The sequence below is a fragment of the Benincasa hispida genome, chromosome 3 (genome assembly GCF_027475165.1).
Source record: "Benincasa hispida cultivar pf3 chromosome 3, pf3_genome.v1.1, whole genome shotgun sequence".
NCBI lineage: Eukaryota > Viridiplantae > Streptophyta > Magnoliopsida > Cucurbitales > Cucurbitaceae > Benincasa > Benincasa hispida.
The window spans coordinates 53,779,954-53,806,382 of NC_143480.1; the positions used below are offsets into that span (position 1 = coordinate 53,779,954).

Consider the following 26,429-nt stretch of genomic DNA (forward strand, 5'->3'; position numbering starts at 1 on the left):
GAAAACCTACATTAAAAGTGGAAAATATTAAAATCTAATGACCAAATTGAAACTAGGTAAAAATGTGAAATCTAAAATCTAAATGAAAATTAACTTCAACCCCAAGTAAAAGTAAGAGATATTAAAACTCAAGAATAAAAAAGGGAAATTAGACTTAAAAATCGAGTAATTTTCTCTTAAAAATAAACTAGCTAAAAAACATTTTTTTTTATAAAAAAGAGTTGAAGTAAACGGGATATAGATAGAATATTCTGTGTATAATAAATTCCGTTGTCTAAATACAAAACACAAAACGGTGGCACAAAGTTGTCTGTTTTGTACCAAAACAATGTGCTGTCTCTCTCTCTCTCATCCCCTTGTTTTTTCTTTTTAATATTTCCAATTTTAAGTTTTTTTTCCACATTTTGCTATCATTCAAAAAATATATATTTTTTAATCAATTTTACTATTTAAAATAATTATTCAGGATAAATTATCATTTCCGTATTATGATTTTTTTTTAATTTCTCAATTTTCGTTAATGTATTTTCAATAAATTTTATAATTATTTTTTGTTGTTTAATTCCCCCCACCCCCCAAATAATTTAGTCTTTATGAACCTATTCTTTTTAAATTGTGTAAATGAAAATATATTTACATAGCATTTTTTTACATGTAAATTATTACAGTAGATGTTTTGAAAGTCCTCTTACTAAAATTAGACAATTAAAAAACAAAAAAAAATAAATAAAGTATGGAAACTAAAATAGTAAATCTAAATAGTAATTTAAAATTTATTAAAAATGTAATGGATGAAATTAGACTATTAAAAGTGGAGGGATTTCTTTATTTTAATATCCACTTTTTTGGGTATTTTCAAAATTCAGTTTTAAAACCTAAAAAAAATATTTTGTTTTTGAACATAGATGAAAATCATGATAAATAACCATGAGAAAATAAGTAAATTTTTCATAAATAAAAAAAAATAATCAAATTATTATCGAATAAAATCGTCGAAATTTATGAGATACGTTCTTTCTAAATTTATGAAGAGTTCAAATATCTATCAAAAACTAAACCAGTAATTTAACCTTATAATTTTGTGATGAAATTTTCTCTTTTACTCCCTAAAATTGTATATATTTTAATTCAAATTCTCATTTGATAAAATTTTCAAATCTACCATATAAAATCTAAAAAGTAAAAGATAACCCTTTGCATATAGAAATTAAAAATGAAATGTTAGAAAGTTATCGATTAATTATAGATTTAATAGCAATATTTTAATCACAATATCTATCCAGTCCTCGAACTGATCATAAAATTCCATTACATTATTAAACTTTAGATTATACTTTCATTTAAGGTAGAGTACTGATATGAACACAATGTTATTATGGCATATTTGTTAATCTATTTAATTGTCTTTCATATCAGGTCAATTGAACTAAAATTTATACGTTACGTTAAATAAAAGTATAATCTAAATTTGAGGGACGTAATTGAAAACATTTTAGAGACTAGGGACTAAACCATAAATTACTATAATTTTAAACAAAGTTAGGATTTTTGAACCTCATTGTTTGACTCCCAATTTAAGATCCAAGTTTCCTATTATTCCTTCCACCAACCACCTCAAGAAAAACTGCTGCCTTTCTCATTCGCCCAAGTCTTAAGGTCTGGGGAGCGCCTTTGTTCTTCTTTTTTCTTCTTTATTTCTCCAATTCTTCTTCGTAAGTTCAATTTTCCGCTCCTTTAATTCTTACTTTCTTCTCAATTTATCGTCTTTTTGATTCCTCTGTAATTCCCATGTCTGTTTTTGTTTCAATTTCAACTTGTTAGGGTTCTGTTTGCATTGTGTTCATTGCCTTCAATTTCATTCAAGAATGCGTCTATACCCTTCTTTCTTTCTTTGGTTATTCTTAAATGGGTTTGTTGCAATTTCGTCTTAAATTGCTTGAAATGCGTCTATCGTGTTGGGAAATTCTGTTTTGTGGGGTTCGATCAACGAATTTGTTGATTCTAGCGTTGCCTTTGTTTAATGGGAAATTGTGGAAAATATCTAGCAGTTTGATCCTCCTCCTCCCCCCCCCCCCCCCCCCCCCCCCCCCCCGGCGGTTTTTTGGGGTGTTTTTATTGATGGGATTATTGTTGACTTTGTGGTAAGCGTCCATTATTCATCCTTTATAAACCATTTCTTTTTTAGATTAGTGGAAGGGATTTTCAATGGGATGGTTGTTGACCTTAGCATTGTCCCCGCACTTTGTTTGTGTTATTTAATTAAATTTTGGAGAAGATTTTTGCGAATTTGAAGGAGATTGTTGATGTATAAGTTCAGAAAATTGCACCGTTGATTGGATTGGCTATATTCTCGGTGAATCTATCTTATCTTTGTTGGTATTTCTGGAAATTAACTCATACCTTTCTACGTTTCTTTTGATCGCTCTTCTTTCTTTATCTTCATTTTTCAAAAAAACAACTGGAAATGCTAATAATATCTCTTATGATTTAGAAACATGAATGCCATTCATGGTTTGCCTGTTTTGATGTATGTACTCTTTGGTAGATAATATTGTAACAGATTTCTTATTCTTCTGATCATTCTTCGATTCACAGCATAGCTGCAAAGGCGCCTCCCTAGTGTTAATCTAACAACAAAAGGGTTTTTTTCGTAATTTTGAAATGAAGGATGCCTGCTGCTCCTGGAAATCATATGCTGTAAGCTGCTTGACTGGGAAACAATATCTGATGCTCTTTTAGGATTGTGGTGAAGTAGTACGGACTGTTCTATCTGGTGCTTGAGAGATTGGACAAATGTGTTCCTAATTATCTCTGTGAGAAGAATACTGTTCATCTGTCCAATTCATGAAGTTGTAATCACCGAGTGAAATCTGCTTGAGAAAAAAAAAATGACAGTGGACTTAAAGCAAGTTCTGTTGTTTTCTCTACCGTTCTTATTGTTCTGTGGTCGTTCTATAGCAGACTTTGAACATGGGAATTCACAAAAGATTATATCTGCTCCAGATAAAAGTGGAATAAAAGTTATCGATGGTTCTGGTACAGAGAATTTGATTGGTTTTGAGGATGCTAACTACTTGTTGCATGAGAGAAAAGGAGGGAGCAGAGTTTCAGTGTCGACTGTTGCAGTATTTACATTGGCCATGGCTGCTGCCACTGGTTTAGGTGCTGTTCCATTCTTTTTTGTGGAACTCGATCCACAGTGGGCTGGTTTATGCAATGGAATGGCTTCTGGGGTGATGTTGGCTGCTAGCTTTGATCTTATACAAGAAGGGCAGGAACATGGTGCTGGCAATTGGGTTGTAATTGGGATTTTAGCTGGTGGAATTTTTATTTGGCTTTGTAAGAAGGTGATGGACCTTATCTTTCTACTTAATATATTTATCCTACTAGATTTTCATGTAATTTCAGTTGCTGATTCTTGGGCATTTTTTACTTTTTCCGAACATTAATGTGGAGTTATCTTAAATTATCTGCTCAGTATATTGTCTGTTCTGTATTAAATCCGAGCGTTTATGCATTTTGTTATCCTAATCATTTGATTACTGCATTAAGATCTCATTGCTCTTTTTTATGTTGATTTTCAGTTTCTTGAACAGTATGGTGAAGTGAGTATGTTAGATATAAAAGGTGCAGATGCAACTAAAGTTGTTCTTATAATTGGGATAATGACTCTTCATTCATTTGGTGAGGGCTCTGGTGTTGGTGTTTCTTTTGCTGGGTCAAAGGGTTTCTCTCAAGGTCTTTTGGTGACTTTAGCTATTGCTGTGCATAACATACCTGAGGGATTAGCTGTAAGTATGGTTCTTGCCTCAAGGGGTGTCTCACCACAGAATGCCTTGTTATGGAGTGTGATTACATCATTACCTCAGGTATTGCATTTATAAATTGCAAAGTTAGTTGCTTCCACTACTTCACTTCAAATTAGTAAAAAGATATCTGAGATTGATTGAAAAGAACGTTATGCCTTGTAGACAAGAATTTGTATATTCAAAAGCACAAAAATCAAAACAATCCCTATATTTCCATTAGTCCAACATTATCTGTTGCTAGAGTCAGCTTTGTGAAAATTTTTTAGAGCGATCTTTTGGGTATGCTGAACATCTTGGCCAGATTTGATCACTAAACACGGTTGTTTGATTCTTTTTCAGAACAGTTCTAAATATTCTTCATAATGAAGGTTCATGTGCCTGGGTGGGATGGTGAAATTTATTTTCATAATATTTAATCTATTATTCTCAGTTATCTATGTGTCACCTTAATAGATCCAAATAAATATGATAGAAATATACAGTTTTTATAAATTATGCAGTTTGATCCAGTAAATCTATTGTTGTACTGTGAGTTACTGCTTAATGCTGTGATAGAGTTGCTACTTTGTTTCATGAAAAATTCAGTAATTTGAGTTTTTAACTCTGTTGCAATTTAAATGTCTCAGCCTATTGTAGCCGTTCCCTCGTTCATATGTGCTGATGCATTTAACAAGTTTCTTCCCTTCTGTACGGGCTTTGCTGCTGGATGTATGATATGGATGGTGGTCGCAGAAGTACTCCCGGATGCATTTAAGGTAGTCTCAGCTTTAAGATCCTCAATTTCATTTTTTTCCCCTATCAACCTAGAACGTAGACTGAGAAAATTGAGAGGGTCTGAATTCTTTACCTTGTTGAGAATCTCACATTGGAAAAATCAAGGTACCTCACACTCATCAAGTATATGAGTTACTTCTCTCATTGTCAATGGGTATTGAAATGGAATTGTGTTATCTAATATGCCTAAAAGATGATTTACATTTAAAGTTTCTTCTAAATAGAATTATCCAGGGGTGTCTGGGTGGTAAGAACTTAGGAATTTTGGAGATATGCTGGCTCTAAAAGGTCCTGAGTTCAATCTCCCAAGTTGAAAACCAATTACTCAAAACTCTTGTTGTCTCCTAAAACTGGACTTGGAATGGGTGATGCCTAACCATAGATCAAAGAGAGTTGGCCAAACGTACATGCATGTGAGTGAGGCTCCCGATGCCTGCTTATCCCGGGAAAAAAAAGTTTAACTATCTAGGGTGTTTGTTATTCTTTTCTATCCCAAAAAAAAGTTGAGATCTATTGCACCGATTTGTGTCTTGAAAATTATCTACTGTTTGTATACCATTTCTGCTGTCTTAATTTTTATTTCATTTATTCAAGAAGTTTGTGTTGGATTAAAAAAATTGTGGGGAACTGGAATGATGTGAAGTGGGTTTATTGCTATAGAGTTGTTCAACTGCTGGGATGGTAATTTCGGTTTTCTCTGCCTCATTGTTACAGGAAGCCTCGCCATCACAAGTTGCATCTGCAGCCACACTTTCTGTTGCATTCATGGAAGCTCTAAGCACATTGTTCCAGAGTTTCAGCCATGAATACAAGTGGGTTTGATCCTTCTCTTTAAAGCATTTTAACTTTATGTTTTTTTCTCCTACTTTTTTGTCTTCAGCACCTAACCTTTGTGAGTAAAGATCGATTACATTCCAGGAAATGGCTATTTATTATGTAGTTAGCGTACATGATGAAAATGATTTGATTATAAGTTTAGCTAACGTGAATATTTTAACTAGGAATGGTATTGCAAGTTTCGTTCAAGTGATTGATTCGATATTTTCGTGTTTCAGCTCAGAAGATGTCTCTGGCTTCTTTGTTTCCTTACTTTTTGGAGTTGGGCCAGTACTCGGTGGCCTTGTTCTAGTTGCATTTGCTCATGCTTTTCATCTTCAGCACGCCCTTCTCATGGGTGCTGCTTCTGGGATTGCTTTCATTCTCGGTGCCTGGCGACCGTTGCAGCTACTATTTTCTTCAAAAATGGATTTCATCCCTCTCGTAACGCTCCTAATTTTAGGAGCAGCATTCATCCACTTCTCAAATTCCAGTCTTCTGAAGCTTGCTGGGCAGAAAAGAGCTTCAGTGAATGATTTACCCGCTTCTACCAATTTTTCAGTAAGTGTGCACACCCTTCAATCTTTCCTATCATGTGGAGCAGTTGCATTCCATGCTTTAGCCGAAGGACTTGCACTAGGAGTTGCTGCACCGAAAGCATATGGATTCGGTCGTCACATAGTTCTCCCTGTTTCTCTACACGGCCTCCCTCGGGGCGCAGCAGTAGCTAGTTGTATATTTGGGGCGACTGATAGCTGGCACGGATCTCTCATGAGTGCAGCCCTCATTGGGTTTGTAGGTCCAATCTCTGCCATTGGAGCCATACTTGCAGGTATCGACTACAGCGGTTTAGATCACGTGATGGTGCTGGCTTGTGGCGGGCTACTTCCGAGCTTCGGAAGTATAATCAAGAGAGCAATGCGATTGGATACACAGAAAAGTAGCAGTGGACTTGTGATTGGTTTGGGGTTTGCTATTTTGTGTTTGATGTGCACCAAGTTGGTTTGCTTGCACACACCTTACTGCAATTCTGCACCGGAGGCCGTTAGATGATGAATGCGAGCATGTTCATCTTTGTAATTAATTCAACAGGTCGTTGCAGCGTGCTGCTCACAACGGGATACACATTTTGAGAGTTGCAGATATGAATGAAAAGCACACACGTCAGTTTTAAAGCAAAACTGATGGCAGAGCTTTTTACTGAAATTTGCAAGTTGGAGGGGAAGGAGCACAGCCAATTTTCTAGAGGTGTATGTTTAAATTCTTGTTCTATACAATAGAGTTCTGATTTATGATATAATACCTTAGGAATTTTGATTGTATTTTATTCTCAAAGAAAAAGTGGGAGATGGATTAGGATAGTTTTAAAATGGAAGACAAACTGTGATCTTAACACAGAAATGGCTAACTTTTTATGTGACTATTATACATGGTTTTATGTGACTTGTGATAAATACAGGGCTTGGTATAAATCTTGGCTTTACCATTATATTTTTTGGTTAAGTAAAACATTTTTGTCATTTTAATTTTGTGTAAAAAGAACACACATTGAAATCAGAAAACATATCTCATATTCCAAAACTAAATTGGCAAGTTAACATGTGGGACTTTGTAGTGTAATATTGTAAAGTTTATTTAGTCATAGCTCGATATCAATAATGATATTACAGGTCGAAAATATAATTACATGTGATTTGGAAAATAGTTAAAATTACTTTTATCATATTCAAAATCACCATAAAATACATCTTTATTTACTCAAAATTGGTTTAGGGTTTAATTTTATATTTTTAAATACAATTTTATACAATTAAAATTGATTTTAAATTATTAAAATCATGTTTCGGGATACTTTTGAAGATAAAAGTGATTTTGACTTTTAAAAAATCACTCCCAAATATACCCCTAACCCTCTATTCCATAATTGCTTTTGAACAAATCAATTTATATGCTTAAATCAATTTCGACTCTTTATTACCTGTAGTGAACAATTTTCACACGTGTGCAATTTCTTAAAATGCAAAGATTAATTAAGAGAGAAATGCATTCATCAAATATATAGTAGCAACTTTTCATTTAAATTTTATCTCCTCAAGTTCTATTTTTTTTCTACTTTTTCTTTTTAAAAATATTATGTGATAGGTTTTCTTTGTACTTTGGTATGATTCTGGGAGAAGAATAATCTTATTGAGGTGACTTTGAGTTAATTTTATATGAAATTAAATGAAAATAGCCATAATTCACAAATAAATGTTCCACATAGATATCTTATGTAAGTTTTTCTTTGGGATTTAAATCAATTCAATCAACTTTTGGGAAATGATACATTTGGGAATTGTCTCTTTCTCTTTCCGCCCTCGTGTTTGAAATCAAGTTGCTCAGTATGTAGCCTATTCTGCTACTGATTTTTCGAGTTCTTTTAGTCATTTTATCTTTTCCAATTCGAAAGATGTAGGGAGATGTTGAGATTTTTGTTTCCCTAATTGAGTTTTGGATGTAATTAACGATGACCTTTGTTCTTTATTGTCCCCTTAATTGGAGAAAATTTCTACTACACATGAAACCTATTTTTTTTTTTTTTAATGTTTAGAACCCCAAGAAGATCAGCGAACGAGACCGCAAATGAATGGAAATTCTCCACTTTTGATCTGGCTGGCATAGAGCTCTAAGATGTTCTTTCCGCCTTACGGTAGCAAAAGGATTAGACGCATTGTACACCAGCCCAAACTGATCTGGTGAGGATAACAAGACTGACTCGGCCCCGTCGTTTGGCTTTCACTCCAATTAAGGAATTCTCCAAGACCTTACAATAGATTGCTAATTTGACATCGGATGTGCGCTAATCAAGTACAATGACAGCGGATATGCGACATCCATTAGACCGAAATTGTCGTTAAATTGATATTATTTTGTTTCCTTCCTTATCTATGAGTACTAAATCTAGAATCAATGGTTCTGAGATCGTGGCGATCATCTTTTGATACTCAAGAAATCACTTGATAGGGGATGGGATTCACTCACTTGTTTGTCTCGAAGGATAGAGGAGGCTAGGTTAGCCGAAAGATGTTTATTGATTCAAGGACGCAAGATGCCCCTATTTTTTAAGGGTAAGAAGGGGTAGAGAAAATACCTCGAGCCAATGGATCGACCTGTGGCCCAGGTGGTTAGGATGTTTTCGAATGCTTCTACTTCTTTGGTTCTTCTATTCTCCATTTACTTATCTGATTTTGAATATCTAATCGGGTCTGATTCTATTAGAATCAAAATAGATACATTTAATGAAATTCTATAGCAGGCTACCATAAAACAAACAAAAGATCTTCTTTCTAAAGAAATATAAGATTTAGGCAAGCCTCTACATGTTTTCCCCTTACCCTTAACGATAGAAGGACTACTGAGATTGATGCATTAATTTCCTACTAAAATCTTACCCGTCTCCACCCACGATTCCAACATCACAATTCCATTTTTTTCTAAATTACCTTATATATATATATATATATATGTATATATATATTTCCGAAATATGAGTGTGTACCTTATTAGAATTGATTCTATGGATAGGACATAGAAGAAATCATTCATCTTGATCAAGACAATTTTATTTCATTGGATATTCAGTCTAGGATAGTATCTGGAGCACATAATATATATAATAATTCAAAAGAGAAACAAGATTTTCGGGTCATGTTTGGGTTGGGACGACTGTTAACTCCCGTTTTTCAGGCTACCAAATTTCTTGTTGACCAATCTGCTTCAGCTAGTACAAGCACTCCAAGAGGCTCAACAAAGAGAACCTAAAAATGAGGTTTTTTTTATGATATCTCTTATTTTACTACGGTACCTTCCACACCGACTCGATTGCGAGGAAGAAAGACATCCTTCCTTTTGGATCTGCCTCTTTGACCTGTGATCCTACTCATGCTAAGTAGCTAACTTTGAGACAACTAAGGGCAAACTTTGAGCTGGAACTAATGGATTGGAATCAATATCCAGGGGGATTTCTTTCCTATGATTGCCTCTTATTTCGATTGCTAAGTGAGTCGAGGTATTCAACACATTCAACACGAGACCCAAAAAAAAGACAAAAAAGAAGGATCAAGCCCGATTACATTCATTTCATTTTTTTGGTAGAATCGTAATTGGTGATCCAGTGTGGATTGTCGCATAAGAAGAGCGTTAGCGAGAGTGTCTCTGAACCTGTTTTCCTTTTCCTTTTTCCATGAGAGTAAGACACTAGGTATAGTTAGTCGGGACATGTACCAAAGCAAACAAACGAAAGGAGGTGATTCATTAAGTGAAATTCCTTTTTTTTTTTTTTCTTTTGGCTAGTGCTTTAGCCTCTTTAGGGGTTCGTTAGCCTTCCATTCTTGCTTACCAATTTATGATATGTGTTCCCCTACAGATCATGGTCTTACCACTCGATCCCCAATGGCCAGCGGGGGATTCAGTATAGAGCTCACATTCGGTTGCGTTGCATGTTCCCGCTGGACATGTGTTAGCTATAGGAAGTATGGTTTCGAAAGTGACTTTGGTTCACCAGTTCATGCTCAACTCCTCGCTTTACATTAGTGGATTCCAATCACCTGACACAACATCTTTCCCATGGATGTTCGACTGGTGGGTGAGAGCATGGTCCGATCATTCTATTCTCTTCGGCGACCCACCATTGCGAAAGCTTATTTATTTACCAATAATTTTCCTAATTTTTCATACTACCTCCATTCACTACTTGTCATTTTTAAGAATGATGTGTGATCCACGAAATAAATAAATCAATAAATCAATAAATCATTTAATGACATGTCAAATAATGAATAAAATGAGTTGGTACTATGATAATACGAGACTTTTTCCCCCTTAATTGAGGTTTTTTTTATGAATTTTATTTTTTTTATAAAAAAATTAGGGAAATACATTTGACTTTTTAGGGAACAAAAGAAAAAGGTTGGAAAGTCTCTTTTCATCACACATGTTTTTCATAAATGGCATGTGCTACCAACCTACCCTGATTTGTACAAGTTTGGTACATTGAATAAGCTCGATCATCTAATTTCAATACTGGTTTTTGTTTTTTTCTTTTGAAAAATGTTTTTGTTTTTGTTTTTGTTTTCCCTCTGTTTTTGTTTTTTTCTTTTGAAAAATATTTTTGTTTTTGTTCTTCTTTTCTAGTGGTATCGTATAGAAATTTTAGATTGTTGATATTTGAACATTCTTCAAACATAAGATCACGTGACGTCACACAAAACATTCTTATATGAAATTTAGAAATTAAAATAAAATAAATATAAAAATTAGAAACATCATTTAAAATCATTTTCACATGACTCATATATCCACCGTCCTACTCATACCATTTATTATGATGAGCTCAACTCTACTCTATTGAGTGGTATGCCCATTATAAAATTTGTTTCTTTTCACTAAAAAAGAAAAAAAAAAAAAAAAACCTCTTAAGATTTAAATCATTTTTGGTCCTTCAACTTTAAATATGGTTCTATTTTGATCCTTAAATTTTTAAAAATATTCGTTTTAGTCCTGAACTTATATTTACTTTGGTCCCTGTTATTAAAATTTTATCAACTTCTTAATAAAATGGTTTGATAGTTTATATTTTTGGATAAATAAACTATCAAATAAGTTAACTACACTATAAAATCTACCGTTTCAATCTTGATTAAAATAGTGAAGTGTTCAAGATTTTGGTCGTTGCTAGTTGGCATATTTTACTTCATATTCATCTTACTCAACACATCTAGAGCTAAAAAATATATGCGGTCCCACATTTCCGTTTAAATTTTAATAAAATTTCAACTGTCGGGACTAAAATAAACACTTTTTAGAAGTTCAAGAACTAAAACAAACATTTTTTTTAAGTTCAAAACAAACATTTTTTTAAAAAAAATTCAGGGACCAGAGTATGATTTAAACCAAACAAAAATTTAGAGTAAGCTTTCACAACCCACAGATACTATAGCCCAGAGAAAGTAAAACAGCTCATTCATCCATAAAAACTCTTAGTAAAACCTCATAATAGTACCTAATAATTCAGAATCCTCGCAACACTTTGAGCTTCTTATTGTTACAAGCAAAGTAAAATGATCCTTAGTCAGAGCTTGGAGCATATATTAACAAGGGAGACAAAGCTTTAATGATACCACCCAAGTTCTTGCATAAAAGCCATTCTCTTAATCTCAATGATCCATTGTTTCTCACTTGCAAGCTGTCTGGTTGCCCCTTAACTCCTCTTCTTTATCTCCCTCCAACAGCTTCTCTTTCTCATCACCAGAATCCAACTCCATTACTGCCGGCTTCGGCCCCTCGACACTTTGTGAACCTGTCAACCGTGCAAGGACGACAAACGACATGCCCCCGAGAACGTTGTTCAAACATCTCAACACCACCACAGAGCTCTTGAATGCCAAAGGAGGAAGTCCCTTGGCCAACAAAAATTCAACCCCATTCAAAGTTTGATATCTCAAGTTACTGCTAACCCCCATGTGAATGGCCCAAGTCATGGCATTCAACAATGTAGGAGGCGCCTTGTTCGGCGTCTCGAATCCAGGATCCATCTTCTTCCTTAGTTTGATCAAACCATTCGAGAGTGCAGTCCCGACAAGCCCGGCTGCTAGTCCCACTGCAGCAAAGACGGTACCCTTGTAAACAAAAGTACCCAATCGATCTAAAAGTGTGAATGCACCGGGTTCAAACATATGACTTGTGGGGCAACTTGCAAAGATTGCAGGAAGCTGCTTGGCTGCTGCACCGGCTGCTGCAGTGGGAGCCAACAGATACATGAGAGTGAAATTCAGTATCGATCCGACGACGAGGGTGGAGAAGACGAAGTCGAGCTCGTTGAGGCCGAAGTTGGGACGGGACGCCATATCTCCAAGAACACAAGAACTCACACCAACCAATTCTTCCATCAATACCTTGAAAGGAAACTGTGGATCTGCAGCAACTCTAGATCTCCATCCTTTAAGAAACAATCCCAACACTCCAAAACTCGATGAATCATTATCATCCCCATGAGTTCGATCATCACTCCAACCACCATCACCCCCACCTCCGCCACCTCTTCCGCCGTGGCCAACGCCGTTTCCACCGTCGCCTCCAGCCAGAGAAAGCTCAGATTTCGCTAGAAAACTAGGCCTAGTTAAATCCGCATTAAAAAAAGAGAGAGATCGACTCCTCGATTCAACAACCGATGAATTAGACAGAAAAGAGAAAGCCGGTGTGCTGTTATAGGCAGGATTATTAGGAACATTATAGTGATGCCTAGGGCGAACAGAACAATGCAGCTGAGCCATAGCCGCCATATTTCAAACAAAAATCCCTCAAACAAAACCTACCCAATTCCTCAAATCTGAAAAGAAAAAACAAACAACAAACAAAAATTCAAGAAAACATCATAAACCCACCATGAAGAAAAAGAAACAAAACCCAATTCCACAAGTATTCACCAGATCTGAAGCGGAAAAAATGAACCCAGAACAGAGATCACATGATCAACATAAAACACATGAAAACAAATAATGGGAAATTAACATTACCTTGAGAAACCGAGATGAAACGGAACAAATTACAGAAGGGTGATGAATTGGTGCAGCCGAAAATTGAGAGGAATGAAATGGTGGCGTAGGTGGCTGAAATGGGTCAAAACGGCACCGTTGAATTCAGGAATCTATATATACACATGTATATATATGTATATTTATATAGAGAGAGAAGATTGTTTAATCGTTAGATGTTGAATCCCTGTCACGATTTGTCTTTCTTCCTCTGTAAACCCTAGCGAGGTTTTGTTGTTCCAATGATACAATATTTAAAGTAGAAATGTTTTTGGTTTCATTTAAACAAACAAATCCGACCTTAGCTCAGTTGGTAGAGCGGAGGACTGTAGTGGGTGAAATTACCTCAAAGCCATCCTTAGGTCGCTGGTTCGAATCCGGCAGGTCGGATTTCTTTAGAATTATTTTTATTTTAATAAAAAATTCACCTTTAAACCTTTAAAATTTGTGTTGTATTAATTAAAATTCTGAATTTGTGTAAGTATATCATTATTATGCTCTATTATGTTTTATTTGAGAAAATGGACTTAGAATTATATATCAATTAATTAAATGTCTAAACTATCACAAGTATATTAATGGCACAACTTGGTATTTTCTTTGAGAATCGTTTATACATCAAATCTAATAGTTTATTTTGTAAAACTGACATTTAATGAATTTTACATGTGTTAAAATTTATGCACGGATGATTTTCAAATGTAATCATAAATTGGATCGCTTATGAACGTTTAGAAGTTTCACATGACGTTTTTTCAATTAAATTTGAAAGATGGTGTAAATTGATATACTTATAAAAGTTTAGGGTTTAAATTAATACAAATAAAAATAAATCATTTTTGTATGTTAATACTATTCTTATATCTTTAGAAAATGTATAATGGCTCCTCAATTAAGCTTGTTCGATATATTACCTGTAACTATAAATAATAATATAAATAATGTAAATTTAGTAGTTTTGTAAATTTTTAAATAAAAATTAAAAAAAATAAGACGATAAATACATTCATAAAATTGGCAAATGAAAAAAAATATATATATCAGAATGAAAAATAGTATTATTTGAAAAATCATATCACTTTATAAGTAATTTATTATATTATAAATATGGATGATCATAATATCTACGACATGCTCAATTTTTTTTTTAAATGTAATATAAATTAAAATACCATAAATTTTCTCTAAAAAATAAAATATCGTAATATAATAAAATAATCGAAAATACCACGTGAAAACTATTATTTAGTATTTTATCTTGTCAATTCATTTTCTAGTTTTTTAATACACCTTATCCATTTATTTGACCATTTAAAAACCAACCATTTAATATTTAGGGAACACTGTAAAAGTCAAAATTTTTACTTTAAAAAATAGTTTGAAAAGGTTGCTTGTGTTAGTATGAATATTTGGTCATATTATAATTTGGAATAAAGTTTATTGTTTATTATTATTTTTTTTAAAAGTTATGTTAGTTAGTAGAAAATTGGTTCATTGTTTCTTCGTATTGTTGTCAAGAAGTTGAGTTTATTTCATTAAACTTTTAAAAAATTTAAGAAAATATTATAGTTTTTACTCGTCCATAAAATTTGAGTTCGGTAGCATTTAATTAGGAGATTGTTGGTTTTAGTTATATTTTGGTCTCTCTCAATTCTAAGTTAGTTAAAATGAATAGTGGTGCTATATTATTATCTAAAGGAATATATTTGCTTTATTCTTTTAATTCTTTTTTCCTCACCTCTTTCTCATTCTTTTCTCCAACCTCCCAACCTTCTCCACCTTCTCCCTCCTTCATCCACGTGATATTAAATTTCCATCGAAATCTCAATATTTTCATCGATATTTCTACATTGCCACAAATTTGATATCGACATGAGTAGCAAATTGACATTTTTTTATATCATAGAAAAATCCATAACAAAATAAGCAATCAAATGTCATTAATGTAAATATCATAAAATTAAGATATCACCCTTCTTTTCACTTTCAAAGCTGCACACTGCCCCAATCAGTAACTAACAGAAAAAACGAAAGAAATCGATGGAGAAGCAAGTAGGTCGATACCGATTTATGTTACCTTCGTAAGTTCATCTGTCAAAACTTAATCTGTTCAGTCAATAATTCGCTTCTCTTGAACCAACACGTCCATTCAATCTTTAACATCATCCAAAAACTAATCCAAACCGACCAACTAGGGAAGAGGAGATGGAAAAAAAAAAAAAAAAGGAACTATGCTACATGTTGGAATAATAGTGAAGGCATAAGTTTTCAACTTTTTCAGAAAATAAAAAGACAGAAAGGAGAATCATATTCTGAAACTTGAAAGCAAACACAAACAAACTGAGCAAGCACTTTTGTATGAGTTTTTGCACTGTTCTTTCATATATCAGTCCAAAAATATAATTGACATTGACATTGCATACAACACCTAACAAATATTAAATAGTATTACATCATCACTTCCTAATGTTTTTGCATCAATAATGTAAAACTACACACTCCTCAGCAGTCACTAACACAAGAATAAATCCAATGAATATATTAACTTTTGTTGGAAAAACTGACCTATTCAAACCTACACTCAACATGAAAATCCATCCCCTACTAATACTAACAATTTTTTTTTTTCCTTTTCACCCATTGTTGTTTTTCTTTTTTTTAACCTTTTTCCAGTCTTTCTGTCAAGAATATTAAAGGGAACACAGAGAAAAAAGCCAGTAGAAGGCTCGCCTGGAACTGATGTTAGCCTCCCCTTTCTCGTAGCTATGTCACACGGTCGGTCATGATTCATTTCATGGTATATAAGTAGTGACCGAAATCTGGACTGGGGTAGAAATTGTTTAGGGTATGGAATGATATGAGAGCTAACGACCTGTTTTGGCACGTTTCATTCCGCTTGAGTTGAAAGGAGAGACGCTACCACCAGGTCCTGGACTTTCTTCTCTGAAACTCGAATTTAGCATCGCAAGTTCGCGTAACTGCTGCCTTTTAATGTAATCATGACTCTCATCCTGCAAATGGAATCAGAAGTTTGTTAGTACACACTGCGTTCTGGGAAAAGTAAAAGGAAAAATCTGAATCAACTGCATCAAATGATGAGAAATGCAAGAAATTCATGAGAGAATGATGATCAACCTAGGGAAAGTAAAGATGAAACCTTGACCCATTGAATCAAGAAATGTTGTTGAAAGCAACTTAGTCTTGTAAACAAGTAAATGAGTTACATTTAAACCGCTATGTTTTACCAATATATATAGAATAAAGCTTGAGTAAAATAACTAAAAAGGCACGAATGGGAGCACTTTTAAAATAAGTTTGTTTAGCAAAAATACTTAGCACGGTGACGACAAATAACTTTGATATTTGTTCTACACTCTTGAGATTTCAAGTGCTGCCTAACAATCACTTTGGTAAATAACACTTTACAACTTTTGGCTTTTTATAAGAAAACACTCATAGATCTCTTCCACAATATGATGATTTTGACAGTGAAGTTCTTTTGAGCATGGAAAATCCCATTTTGGCCAGCCAAAAGCACTCCAAATGCGTATCTAAGGTTGAAAACATACCACAGGTTTGAGCAGTTCTTCAATAATTTCCTGTGCCTGTCTGAGCCTTATATCAACAATATTGGCTGGTAAGTCTGCCTCAATCAAGATGTGCAGCGGTTCGTTCAAGTGCTCATAGCCAGGTCGTCCACGTAATTTCTCTTCCTTGATAATATAAAAGTTTAACAAATTAAGTAACAATACAATTTATAACCAAGAATGATAACAATACAATGAGAGAAGCAAAATATCTCTTTATTCGTCATGACTCTTGAGAGATCAACCATGTGAATCAATGTTAATGTCATTCATCAATTCCAAAATAGTAATATCCTTATAGTACCTTGTCCGGATCCTTTATCGACCCTTTCCCTCGAATATATACACGACAACCAGTAGTAACTTCCACCCGTTTCAAGGAATTGCCACGAGGTCCCAAAAGCCGCCCTACAAAATTGAACTATCCACAAAAAGCAGAAATTTCAAGTATTAATATATGTTTGTGCACGTAGAGGTCGGACAGGCCAGATGACGTACGACCAGCAAATAAAAAAAACGTGTACTTTGACAGAACTCACGTTGGGGTAAGTATCCACGGGTATTTCCAAACGTAGAATCCTCTTTACGGTGAGTGAACTAGGACTTGCAGGTGCACTTTGCCAGTCCATTGTCATTCCAGGGGCCCTACTTAATCTCTGCTGTATGTTTCAAAAGGTTCTAGCATCTCAATACAACTTTGAAACAAACCAAGGAATCAAGGATAACCATCCGGCATCCAGAAGACTAATTAACATAGATAGAATTCTATATGAATATAAGAGGACTGGAACTGGAAGCACAGAAGATACCAGTATGCAATGATTAAAGAGGATCCAAAATGAAGATGGAATAGGAACATGGATAACATAACCAGAAAAAATATTTTCATAATGCAATCTATATATTGTTGTTCTTGTAATAACTTTGGATAAGGTTGCAGCAAGAAGCCAACTTATGTAAGCAACATCGGGTTTAGCTAGACTTGTTACACATACTTCTACAGATGCATACTTGACAAATTTTATTGTCTTTTTGCATTTCATCTAAAGAGTGCTCCTTGGTCTTATAGATGATGCTTTCAGTTGAATTTTAAAGTGGAGGACCAACAAGGGGAACCAGTGCAAGGCAGTCCTCGCAGCGAATTTTTTGACCACTCACACAAAGAAAGTGAAAAATAGTAAAATATCATTATCACAAGGCTAAACTTGGAGAAGTCAAAGCAATACTCTCACTTCTTCTATTTCCGAAGGAAGTCACTGGAGTAAGATTTTCAAGATTGGAAGTTTACATGCTAGTAAATTGCTCAAGACAATAAGATCTTAACATAGGCAAATTTCACTTTTTGTAGTTTATCTGTGTCCCCATTTTTTGTTGAGCCAGTTTTTTTTGTATAACCTAGTAGATTATTTCATTTCTCTCCATGAAAGCTCAAGTTCATCCAATATATACACACACACAAGTTTCACATCTTTACCTTAAATATATAGGCATCTGTGAGAGCAAATAGGATCTCAATAAGCAAATTAAATAATATTGTTACAATCATATTGAGGAACATGAAACTGCCTTATTGAGAACTAACAAAAACACAAAAATAAGATGATCCACAAAGTGGAGAAGAAACTAGCAAATTCATGAGATGTATTCCATTCCCAAACAAATACCGAGTCAAAGAAAAAAATCAAATCCACTACTCTCACTGCTTATATTTCCAAAATTTATATTAAACAAAATTAAATGACGAACAAGCTTTTGAAATTAGCTATAAATAATGGCACACTGCAACGTCTATAGCAGTCCCAATCCCTCGAGCTACGAGCCTACTAAAGAGGGAGCATTACAATGTCACCTTTAAACTATCAAGTTATAATTACGTCATCATATATCAAAACATAGTAAAATTGGATTCAAAATGATGAGATCAACAGGTATCACGAGCCAGTTACCAATGAAGTTTTGATGCTAAAATAGTAATTACCTCCTGAGGAAGACCATTCCAACCACTCAAACCTGTACTAACATTAGACATAAGGTTTGCAGAGGCCATTGGACTAGGACTTCTATGCCGAAGCCTATCAAGGTCGCAGAAACCCTGGTTGGACATCATTCCAGAAACACGCAATATTTCTGCATTTAAAGAGCTTGCAGTGAGAAGTTACTGACAGAATTGAAAAGCAGTAATATGTATATATATATATATACATGTATGTATGTATATAGAAAGGAAGATATAGAAATATATTTGTCCATTAAGTACGGAGAAGAATACTTATAAATATATATATATATATATATATATATATAATTTAAAAATAAATAAAATAATAAAAATAAATAAAAATAAAAATAAAACTGAACTCTACAACAAGATCAATTTGTAAGGGCAAAAAAAGACTGTACTACTCAGAGCAGGATGAAGTTCATCAACACCCTATTTGGCAATTTAAATGGAGGTTGAAACTTGAACCTTGGAACATTACGTGACTATCACATGCTAAAGACTCCAAGGAGATCTCCTGAAGTTCAAATACCACTAGACTAATGACCTTAGAACTCAAAAATGCAGAGGAACAACCTCATGAACAGATCCTAATTGAGGAAGCTCATATAGGAGAATGACTAAAAGCACCATTTTTTCGTACATTGATTTCTAAAACTACTACATGTCTTCGTGATCTTAATTAAATGATCAACCTTCACTTGAAAAAGATTTCCACAATAACATCCAGCCTTCATTTCGCATGTCAGAGACTAAGGTATTATGAGTTACCAACAAAGAACAGATTGTCAACATGAGATTGCAACAGCATCACCCAATTTAGAAGAAATTGAACCTCGACTACTGATTGGCTGTCAATAGCATTCCAAATTAACTTAATGACTTAACCTTCAATTTATATAGGCTTCAATTAGAATAACACGAAAAGCTTGAAAATTGCTTTCTGAAGGTTACTGTATCCACAAGGTTTTTTGTCTTTCAATGGTATATTGGTTCATGACGGTGATACACCAGTGGAGTTTTTGTAAAAGAAATTAGTACAAAAAAATAACCAAATTTTAAGAAGCAAATTCTACTAGAATGGATATGTATAAACATGTGGGAGATCATATAATAGAAGAATTAAGCACCCTACAGAAGTAGCTAATGTTTTCCCAACACCTGAGTATAAAATCAATTAGAAGTGCAAGGCAAGAATACGAACACCACAAGTCAAAACAAAAGTTACCAATATGCTAATGTCTGCCTAGTTTAAAAACTTGAAAGTTAATAAGATTAAATTGACATTTCCCAACAAAGATACACTTAGGCCTAGTTTCACACTCACTCTAGCATTAACCAGGCTCAATTGATAATGGCCTCACTCACTAATTTGTATTGCTTGCACCTTATTTTGAAAAGATGTGCATTTAATGATGTGTTCAAACTCTCAATTCGCATTTTTTTAGAAATATTCATAAAATGTAAACAACGAAGAATAGAAAACTAGAACTTCTTCGTACTTATTTCAAACTAAAGAAATACCGCATTACAAAATTCAATAATATCTTTTTCAATGATTTTCAAGTGAAATTTGTAAATTTTTATAATATACTAACATAGAATAAGAAACACAAATGTCCTGTTTGGTAACCATTTGGTTTTTTATCTTTTATGTTTGAAAATTAATCTTATAAACACCACTACCATCTATTGGTTTATATATTTTATTGTCTAAAATTTAGGAGTGTTTTCAAAATCAAAGCCACATTTTAAAAACTGAAAAAATAGTTTTCAAAAACTTGTTTTAGTTTTTAGAAATTGGCTAAGAATTCAAATGTTTAATAGGAAATATCAAAATTATGAGTACGAAATTTTGAGAAAACAAGCACAATTTTCAAAAACAAAAAAGCGAAACGGTTACAAACCGATGTTAAAGCAACCCACTTCTACTTTTTTTAAGTAACGAAGGAGAGTGAAAAAAACAAAGAAATGAAAAGAGTGAAGTGAGCAAAAACAAGAAGTAATTGCCAACACACACAAAAAAAAAAAAAAACACTCCACAAAACCCGAGTAAAAAATGTGAAAGAACCTATCCTTGACTAACATATGCACAATTCAACAGTAGAGCTCGAGGGAAAAAAGAGCAATCGCAATCGCTGTTAAGACTAAAGAGGAAAAGGGAAAAATCCCCATCAGCTTCCTCGATCTGAACATACACATATACATCACCGCAACAATTAAACACAGAAACAATGTCCAGAACACCGTAAATTCAGATAAGAACAATACCTTGATTCAAAAGTCGGCCGCAGATCGGAAGAACTTGCATGAAGGGGCCGAACTTCTGATGTTCCGCTAGTAGCTCCGACAAGTACTGACTACAGAATAAAGAACAAAGAAGCAAAGGGGGATTGATTATTCAACGATTAATCAGAGCTCTTATCAAGCTAAGTAAACTAAAAAATCCTAAATTAAACAGAAGAACAAGAGAAGGGAAATTCAATTATGGGAAGTGGGTTATTAGAGGGGATACCTGTCGACATCGGGAGTAGTTCTGATGTGAGGAGAAGCAGTTCTAGCAGGGGAGAAGTTGGTACTGTACATACCGGACATGGCTGTGAGCTATTGAACTATGAGAGCAGAAATGGATGTTCTGAGAATTGGGGGATTGGAAAGTGGAAGTTAGGGTTTCGGTAGATTAAGGCGACGATGTCGCCGGAGAAGACGGAGGATAAGGACAACTCCGACGAGGGAGGCGGAGGCGGAGGCGGAGCTAAGGAGTAAAAGGGTGGAAGCTGAAATGAGGAAAATCTATGATTGTAAATGGTCGTCGTTTTCTTTTCTTTTAATTTCTTTTCTTTTTATTTTTCGGAAATTGCTCTTTTAATATTTAGGTTTTTCCGCTTTAAAAATTAGGTTTTCTTTTTAAAATATATGCAGTGAAGTTCTACAGAAGTGAATGAAATAAAGGAAATTAGTTGTACTCAAACCAAAAAAGAAAAGTAAATAAAAGAGAGAAAGAAATAAAGGAAATTAAAATCAAATTTAGTAAACTTATGAAATTACGTTAAATTAAATGGATCAAATATCAAGCAAAAAAAAGTTGAGTGGTTATAACTTATAATGATGGAAGGAAAATATATAGGTATTCACTTGGTTACTTCTATCTTTGTGCAATTGATCGAGTTATTCAATAAAATTTTATCACGTGATAAATGATCTATGTAACAATTATTGTCCATGATTGAATTATGAAAAAATTTCTAGTACTACAGTAATATGGAATTTCATATTACCTCCATTCATTGTTTGTCACAATAATATCATTTAAGAATGATGTGAGACCCATGAAATAAATTAATAAATCATTTAATAACGTGTCAAATAATAAATTAAAGGAGTTGTTACTACGGTATTACTAGATTTGATTTACTTAAATTACACGTTGAATTTCGAGATTTGTGTCTATTTAGTCATTGAACTTTACAAAATATCTGATAGATCTCTAAATTTTTTCTATTTTGTGTCATATAGATTGAGTCTATTAAACATAAAATTCATATTTATGTTTAAAGGTCATTTAGATAAAGGTCTTTCAAGATGGATATTAACACACGCAAACTAAACTCATATTTGTTATATAATTTTCAACCTTTTGCATAGAATAAGTTATTCTCAGACATCATATTTTTTCGGTGACAAGATTTTCTATACCCTCCTGTGTGTTCTCTATTTGCTCGCCCTTTTTTCATTTTATATATAATGTTATTGAATATAATTAATTAATTAATTAATTAATGGATATTAATTTAATAAAGTTAATTCGATTGTTTATTTTAATAAATCAATAATTATTTATTAAAATATTTACTCAACTCCCCTATACAAATACAAATTTATTAAACGAATACAAATGCTTATATACACAAAATAAACAATTAACCAACAATATATTAAATGTATTTAATTACTTAAATTAAGTAAAAATTCATTTTTGAATAATGATAATTGATTACTTTTATTTTTATTTTTATAATAAAATAATGAAATTTTATAATTATTTTAATTACATCACTCATTATCAACCTACCAAAATTTTAAGACGTTTTCCTAATATTTCTTATTAGTTTTTCTTAATAACATATCATATCTTGTTGTCTTTTTCTTACAATCATATTTATATATCTGTATATTAAAATATATTTCTTTAAATTAAAATTTATTCATTCAAATAAATTTATAATCAATAATATTGAACTCTATTTTTTTTCAAAGATATTGTAATTAATGTGGGATGAGGAAATTGAACTTCTGACCTCGAGATCGATAGTATAAACACTATGAGTTGAGTTATGCTCATGTTGGCTATTGAACTCTAATTAACTAAAACTGAATAATTGATTGTAATAAATAGATAACTGAATACTTATTTAATCTATTTTTATCGATAAAAATATATTAAATTAATGTGACTAGGAATATTTATTTAAAATAGGGGTCTTTTTAAATATTAAAAATAATTTAAAAATATTTACACTTTATAGCAAAAAGTTCCAACACTTTTGGAACCTTTTTGCTATAAAGTATAAATATTTTTGAAAATTTTCTATTATAAGAATTATCCTTTAAAATATTAGTAAATTAATTTAAATATTTTTTAGTACATTTAAGGGTATGAGAATTTAAACCTAACATTTGTAGTTACTAACATACTCGTAAGTCAATTAAATTATACTCGATTTAACAATTAATTTTAATATTGGTTTCAATTAAAAAAGATCATTTTAGTATAAGTTAAATTAACTTAGTATAACCATTCATTTTTTTAATAGAACTTATAACTAATTATAAATTCAAATGAATAACTTGTTAATAATTAGGGCCTTTTTAAATATAAAAAATATTTACACTTTATAGCAAAAAGTTCCAAAAATGCTTTGTATTTTTAGAACTTTTTGCTATAAAGTGTAAATATTTTTTGGATTTTTCTCTTTATAAGAATTTCCCTATTAAACTATGATTAAGTTCATAAAATAAATACAAACATAATTTATTCCCTTCAAATCCTAATAATATTTTCATGCACATTTACACAATCAAAATCTCTTATTTGGAGCAATCTTATTCTCATACATGTTATTTTCAGGGATCCTTTATCCTCAAATATCTATAAAATTTCAAACCAAATGACCCCCAATAAATTAATTCATTTAAAAAAGAAACCAAATGTCATGGATAACTTAGATATAAAATTAAAGTCTTAAAAATTTGTTAGTATATATTTTAAAGTTTGAAGACTTGTTAAATATTTTTGAAAATTTATAACGGAATAGATACAAACTTAAAGATTCATAAACTAAAGTTGTAATTTAAACCTATATGGTATTTATAATGAACTTTAGGAATTTATATGTCCATTATTCAAATAGAGAATTGGTTCTTCGAAGACATATCTCACCTTTATCCTGTCTTATCCAAAATATTGAGAGGAAAATTGTGCCTTGATTATTATTTTTTTAAATAATTATTATCTTTAGATACTTTATTATAATGTGGGGCGAGCAAATCGAACCTCTAATCCATAATTAATAATAGAATTTTTTATATTGTTTTAGCTAGCGTAGTGTTGATTATTATAGTTATGCTTGAAATTTTTGTAGCGTTAAAAATAAGTCTTAAGTAATTATATATGTTTTTAGAAAATTCAATTGTTATATAAAATAAACTGGTGTTAGATAAATTTAAGATTTATATGGTAAATCAATACTAAATTGTGTAATTTCACATGTAGATTGTTGTTGTGCTATGGAAGACCTATTGCCTTGAAAGCAAGAATCGGCGTAACCTCGATGTTAAATCGCGATTGTCGATTGCTTCATAAGGTTTATACAACCTCCAATCTCAGACGTGTACTCGTCAGAGAAAGAAATGGAATCAAAGAAAAACTTAATTTCAAACGTGCACTCGTCGGAGAAAGAAATGGAATCAAAGAAAAATTTATTCATAATATTATACAAAAAGAGAATAAGATGAAAGTTGGGAATCGGTATCAAATATGGATAAAAAAAACCCCTTATGTACATGAAAAATAAGAAGAAAATTGAAATTTTAAGAAGATGAAAAAAACCGACTTTGTTAAGAATTAATTCAAATCCAAAAATTATAGATATGAACTTAATAAAAACGATTAAAAAAATAAAAGAAGTAGCAGTAAAAATTTAGTTCATTTTTTGCCTGAACCTGCTCGTTCGGATGGACAGCAACAACAACGAAATATGTAGGGAAAGTTTCTACTTTCACCACAAACAATTTGGAAATTCACATACAAGCATCTATATATAAACCCCTTGGACAAATGTCCAACTTTCCCTCAACTTTCAGCAATAGGTACATTTAGTCCATAAAGTTTCAAATGAGCAAATTTAGCCCGTGAATTTTGAATAGGTTTAAAAGGTTCCTCCACTAATAATACTATTAAATTGAAATATAAAATTGAATAGATAAATGATGTAGCAAGATGATTTAAATATATATATAATTTAAATATTTCTCTCCTCGAAAACATGATATGTCGTTGATAGAACCTATACTTGTAATGTCAAAACAATGTCGGTTCGAGAAGTCATGTGAAGAGGGATCAAAATGTTGGACCAATAATCAACTCATATGTGATCGTTCTTGTAGTTATATGTTATTGTCGTGCTCTCTTCAACCTCACAATTCAAATGGTTATTTTGTTATTAATTAATTAACTTTTTTTATACAATAATCTATTAAAATTATATGAGGTTACTATGATGAAGTTCATAAAATAAATATAAACATATTTATTTCCTTTAAATCCTGTAACATTTTCATACACATTGCCCAACCAAAATCTCCTATTTTCGGCAATGTTACTCTTATACATGTTATTTTCAGGTATTATTTATTATCAAACATTTATAAAAACTTAAATCAAACGACCCCTAATAGATTACTTCATTTAAAAAAAAAATCAAACATTTTACACATTTACAGGGTATAAAAAACTCATGTCATATGGTGTTTATGCAAAATTTTGGTTAAGAATATTAGGCTAACCTTGAGAGAGGCTTCAACGGTAAATTTGTATTTTTTGGAGAAGAGAGCTTGCCTGCGAAAGAATGGAAAACTGTACATTGGTGTGGTGTAGGCCACATACTCTTCGTTGGTTAAGTCAGAAAGAGTTCGAAGGTTCTCAGTCTAAGCTTTTTCAGTCAGTTGATTAGGTTATCTTGCTTCTCTCTCTTCTTCTCTATTTATAGGCTCTCATCCTTGTTCTTTTTCTCTTCTATCTTCTAATCACATTTTTTTTATTCTTTTAGGTTTCTACATCAGATCAAGTTTGCATGGATCATGCCTAGTCTGAGGTTGACCCGCTTGGTATTCTTCTTGGGTTGGTATGGGCTTCTTCCTTGTGGTTCTGACCTTTTGGGCTTTCGGCCAATGAGCTTATCCTAGTGGCTTGGCTTTAGTCGGCTTGGATGAGGCCAACCATGCCCATTTGGTTCCCAACCCATTTCTTTAATCTTCATTTCTATAGGGATCGAATCCTGAACAAAAGCGTGTGAATGTCTTGCATCTTGAAAATTGATTCTGAATAAACAAAAACAGTGTTCTAGAACATAACATATGAAATAACATGCTTTGGAGAAGGAAAACTAAGATTAGAACCATTCTTATCTTTGAAGATTCCTGAGCTCAACAAAAAATCCTCTCGATCTTGGTACGAACTTCTTCTAAATCGAACTTGAACATAACTACGAGAATAACCTTGCTGTTCTCAAGGATTTCAATAGAATGATAGGTGGTATCCAACTAATTGGAAGAGGAAGAGGTAGAGAGATTTCTCTTAGAGAGTAAAGAGAGG

The 26,429-nt window shown here is 32.6% G+C and overlaps 3 protein-coding genes and 1 non-coding gene across 8 annotated transcripts; 2 read left to right on the forward strand and 2 right to left on the reverse strand.

The window, feature by feature from the left end:
- The first annotated feature begins 1,479 nt into the window (after positions 1–1,479).
- Positions 1,480–6,871, forward strand: LOC120073831 (ZIP metal ion transporter family). Of its 4 annotated transcripts, none has more exons than XM_039026700.2 (6): positions 1,480–1,712; positions 2,596–3,347; positions 3,585–3,869; positions 4,436–4,564; positions 5,298–5,395; positions 5,639–6,871. In XM_039026700.2, the coding sequence occupies exons 2-6, from the start codon at positions 2,889–2,891 to the stop codon at positions 6,450–6,452; spliced, it is 1,785 nt and encodes a 594-aa protein (XP_038882628.1). In that variant the 5' UTR covers positions 1,480–1,712; positions 2,596–2,888; the 3' UTR covers positions 6,453–6,871. The 4 variants fall into 4 exon arrangements, with proteins under 4 accessions (XP_038882628.1, XP_090168248.1, XP_038882630.1 ...); XM_090312122.1 differs by having other exon boundaries at positions 1,558–1,656; positions 2,668–3,347; XM_039026702.2 differs by having other exon boundaries at positions 1,562–1,712; positions 2,668–3,347.
- Positions 6,872–11,382: 4,511 nt separating this feature from the next.
- On the reverse strand, positions 11,383–13,210 carry LOC120074492 (alphavirus core family protein (DUF3411)). Its single transcript, XM_039027635.2, has 2 exons — positions 12,953–13,210; positions 11,383–12,765 (listed from the first exon to the last, which is right to left on the reverse strand). The coding sequence occupies exon 2, from the start codon at positions 12,716–12,718 to the stop codon at positions 11,612–11,614; it is 1,107 nt and encodes a 368-aa protein (XP_038883563.1). The 5' UTR covers positions 12,719–12,765; positions 12,953–13,210; the 3' UTR covers positions 11,383–11,611.
- A 55-nt stretch (positions 13,211–13,265) lies between these two features.
- TRNAY-GUA (transfer RNA tyrosine (anticodon GUA)) lies at positions 13,266–13,360 on the forward strand. The gene is made up of 2 exons: positions 13,266–13,302; positions 13,325–13,360. It is a non-coding gene; the product is annotated as a tRNA-Tyr (tRNA).
- Positions 13,361–15,322: 1,962 nt separating this feature from the next.
- Positions 15,323–21,437, reverse strand: LOC120073868 (RNA-binding KH domain-containing protein). 2 transcript variants are annotated; one of them, XM_039026759.2, is made up of 7 exons: positions 21,072–21,437; positions 20,828–20,916; positions 18,536–18,684; positions 17,097–17,216; positions 16,862–16,978; positions 16,540–16,683; positions 15,323–15,981 (listed from the first exon to the last, which is right to left on the reverse strand). In XM_039026759.2, the coding sequence occupies exons 1-7, from the start codon at positions 21,149–21,151 to the stop codon at positions 15,835–15,837; spliced, it is 846 nt and encodes a 281-aa protein (XP_038882687.1). In that variant the 5' UTR covers positions 21,152–21,437; the 3' UTR covers positions 15,323–15,834. The 2 variants fall into 2 exon arrangements, with proteins under 2 accessions (XP_038882687.1, XP_038882688.1); XM_039026760.2 differs by having other exon boundaries at positions 17,097–17,213; positions 21,072–21,394.
- Positions 21,438–26,429: the final 4,992 nt, after the last annotated feature.

Excerpts from the sequence above, each read along its gene's own strand:
- LOC120073831 (XM_039026700.2), top strand. The coding sequence starts at position 2,889 with ATGACAGTGGACTTAAAGCAAGTTCTGTTGTTTTCTCTACCGTTCTTA. Across the intron at positions 3,348-3,584 it reads TTATTTGGCTTTGTAAGAAG|TTTCTTGAACAGTATGGTGA; the intron begins GTGATGGACCTT and ends GTTGATTTTCAG. Across the intron at positions 3,870-4,435 it reads TGATTACATCATTACCTCAG|CCTATTGTAGCCGTTCCCTC; the intron begins GTATTGCATTTA and ends TAAATGTCTCAG.
- LOC120074492 (XM_039027635.2), bottom strand. The coding sequence starts at position 12,718 with ATGGCGGCTATGGCTCAGCTGCATTGTTCTGTTCGCCCTAGGCATCAC.
- LOC120073868 (XM_039026759.2), bottom strand. The coding sequence starts at position 21,151 with ATGTCCGGTATGTACAGTACCAACTTCTCCCCTGCTAGAACTGCTTCT. Across the intron at positions 20,917-21,071 it reads ACTACTCCCGATGTCGACAG|TCAGTACTTGTCGGAGCTAC; the intron begins GTATCCCCTCTA and ends TTTATTCTGTAG. Across the intron at positions 16,684-16,861 it reads CGATAAAGGATCCGGACAAG|GAAGAGAAATTACGTGGACG; the intron begins GTACTATAAGGA and ends TATATTATCAAG.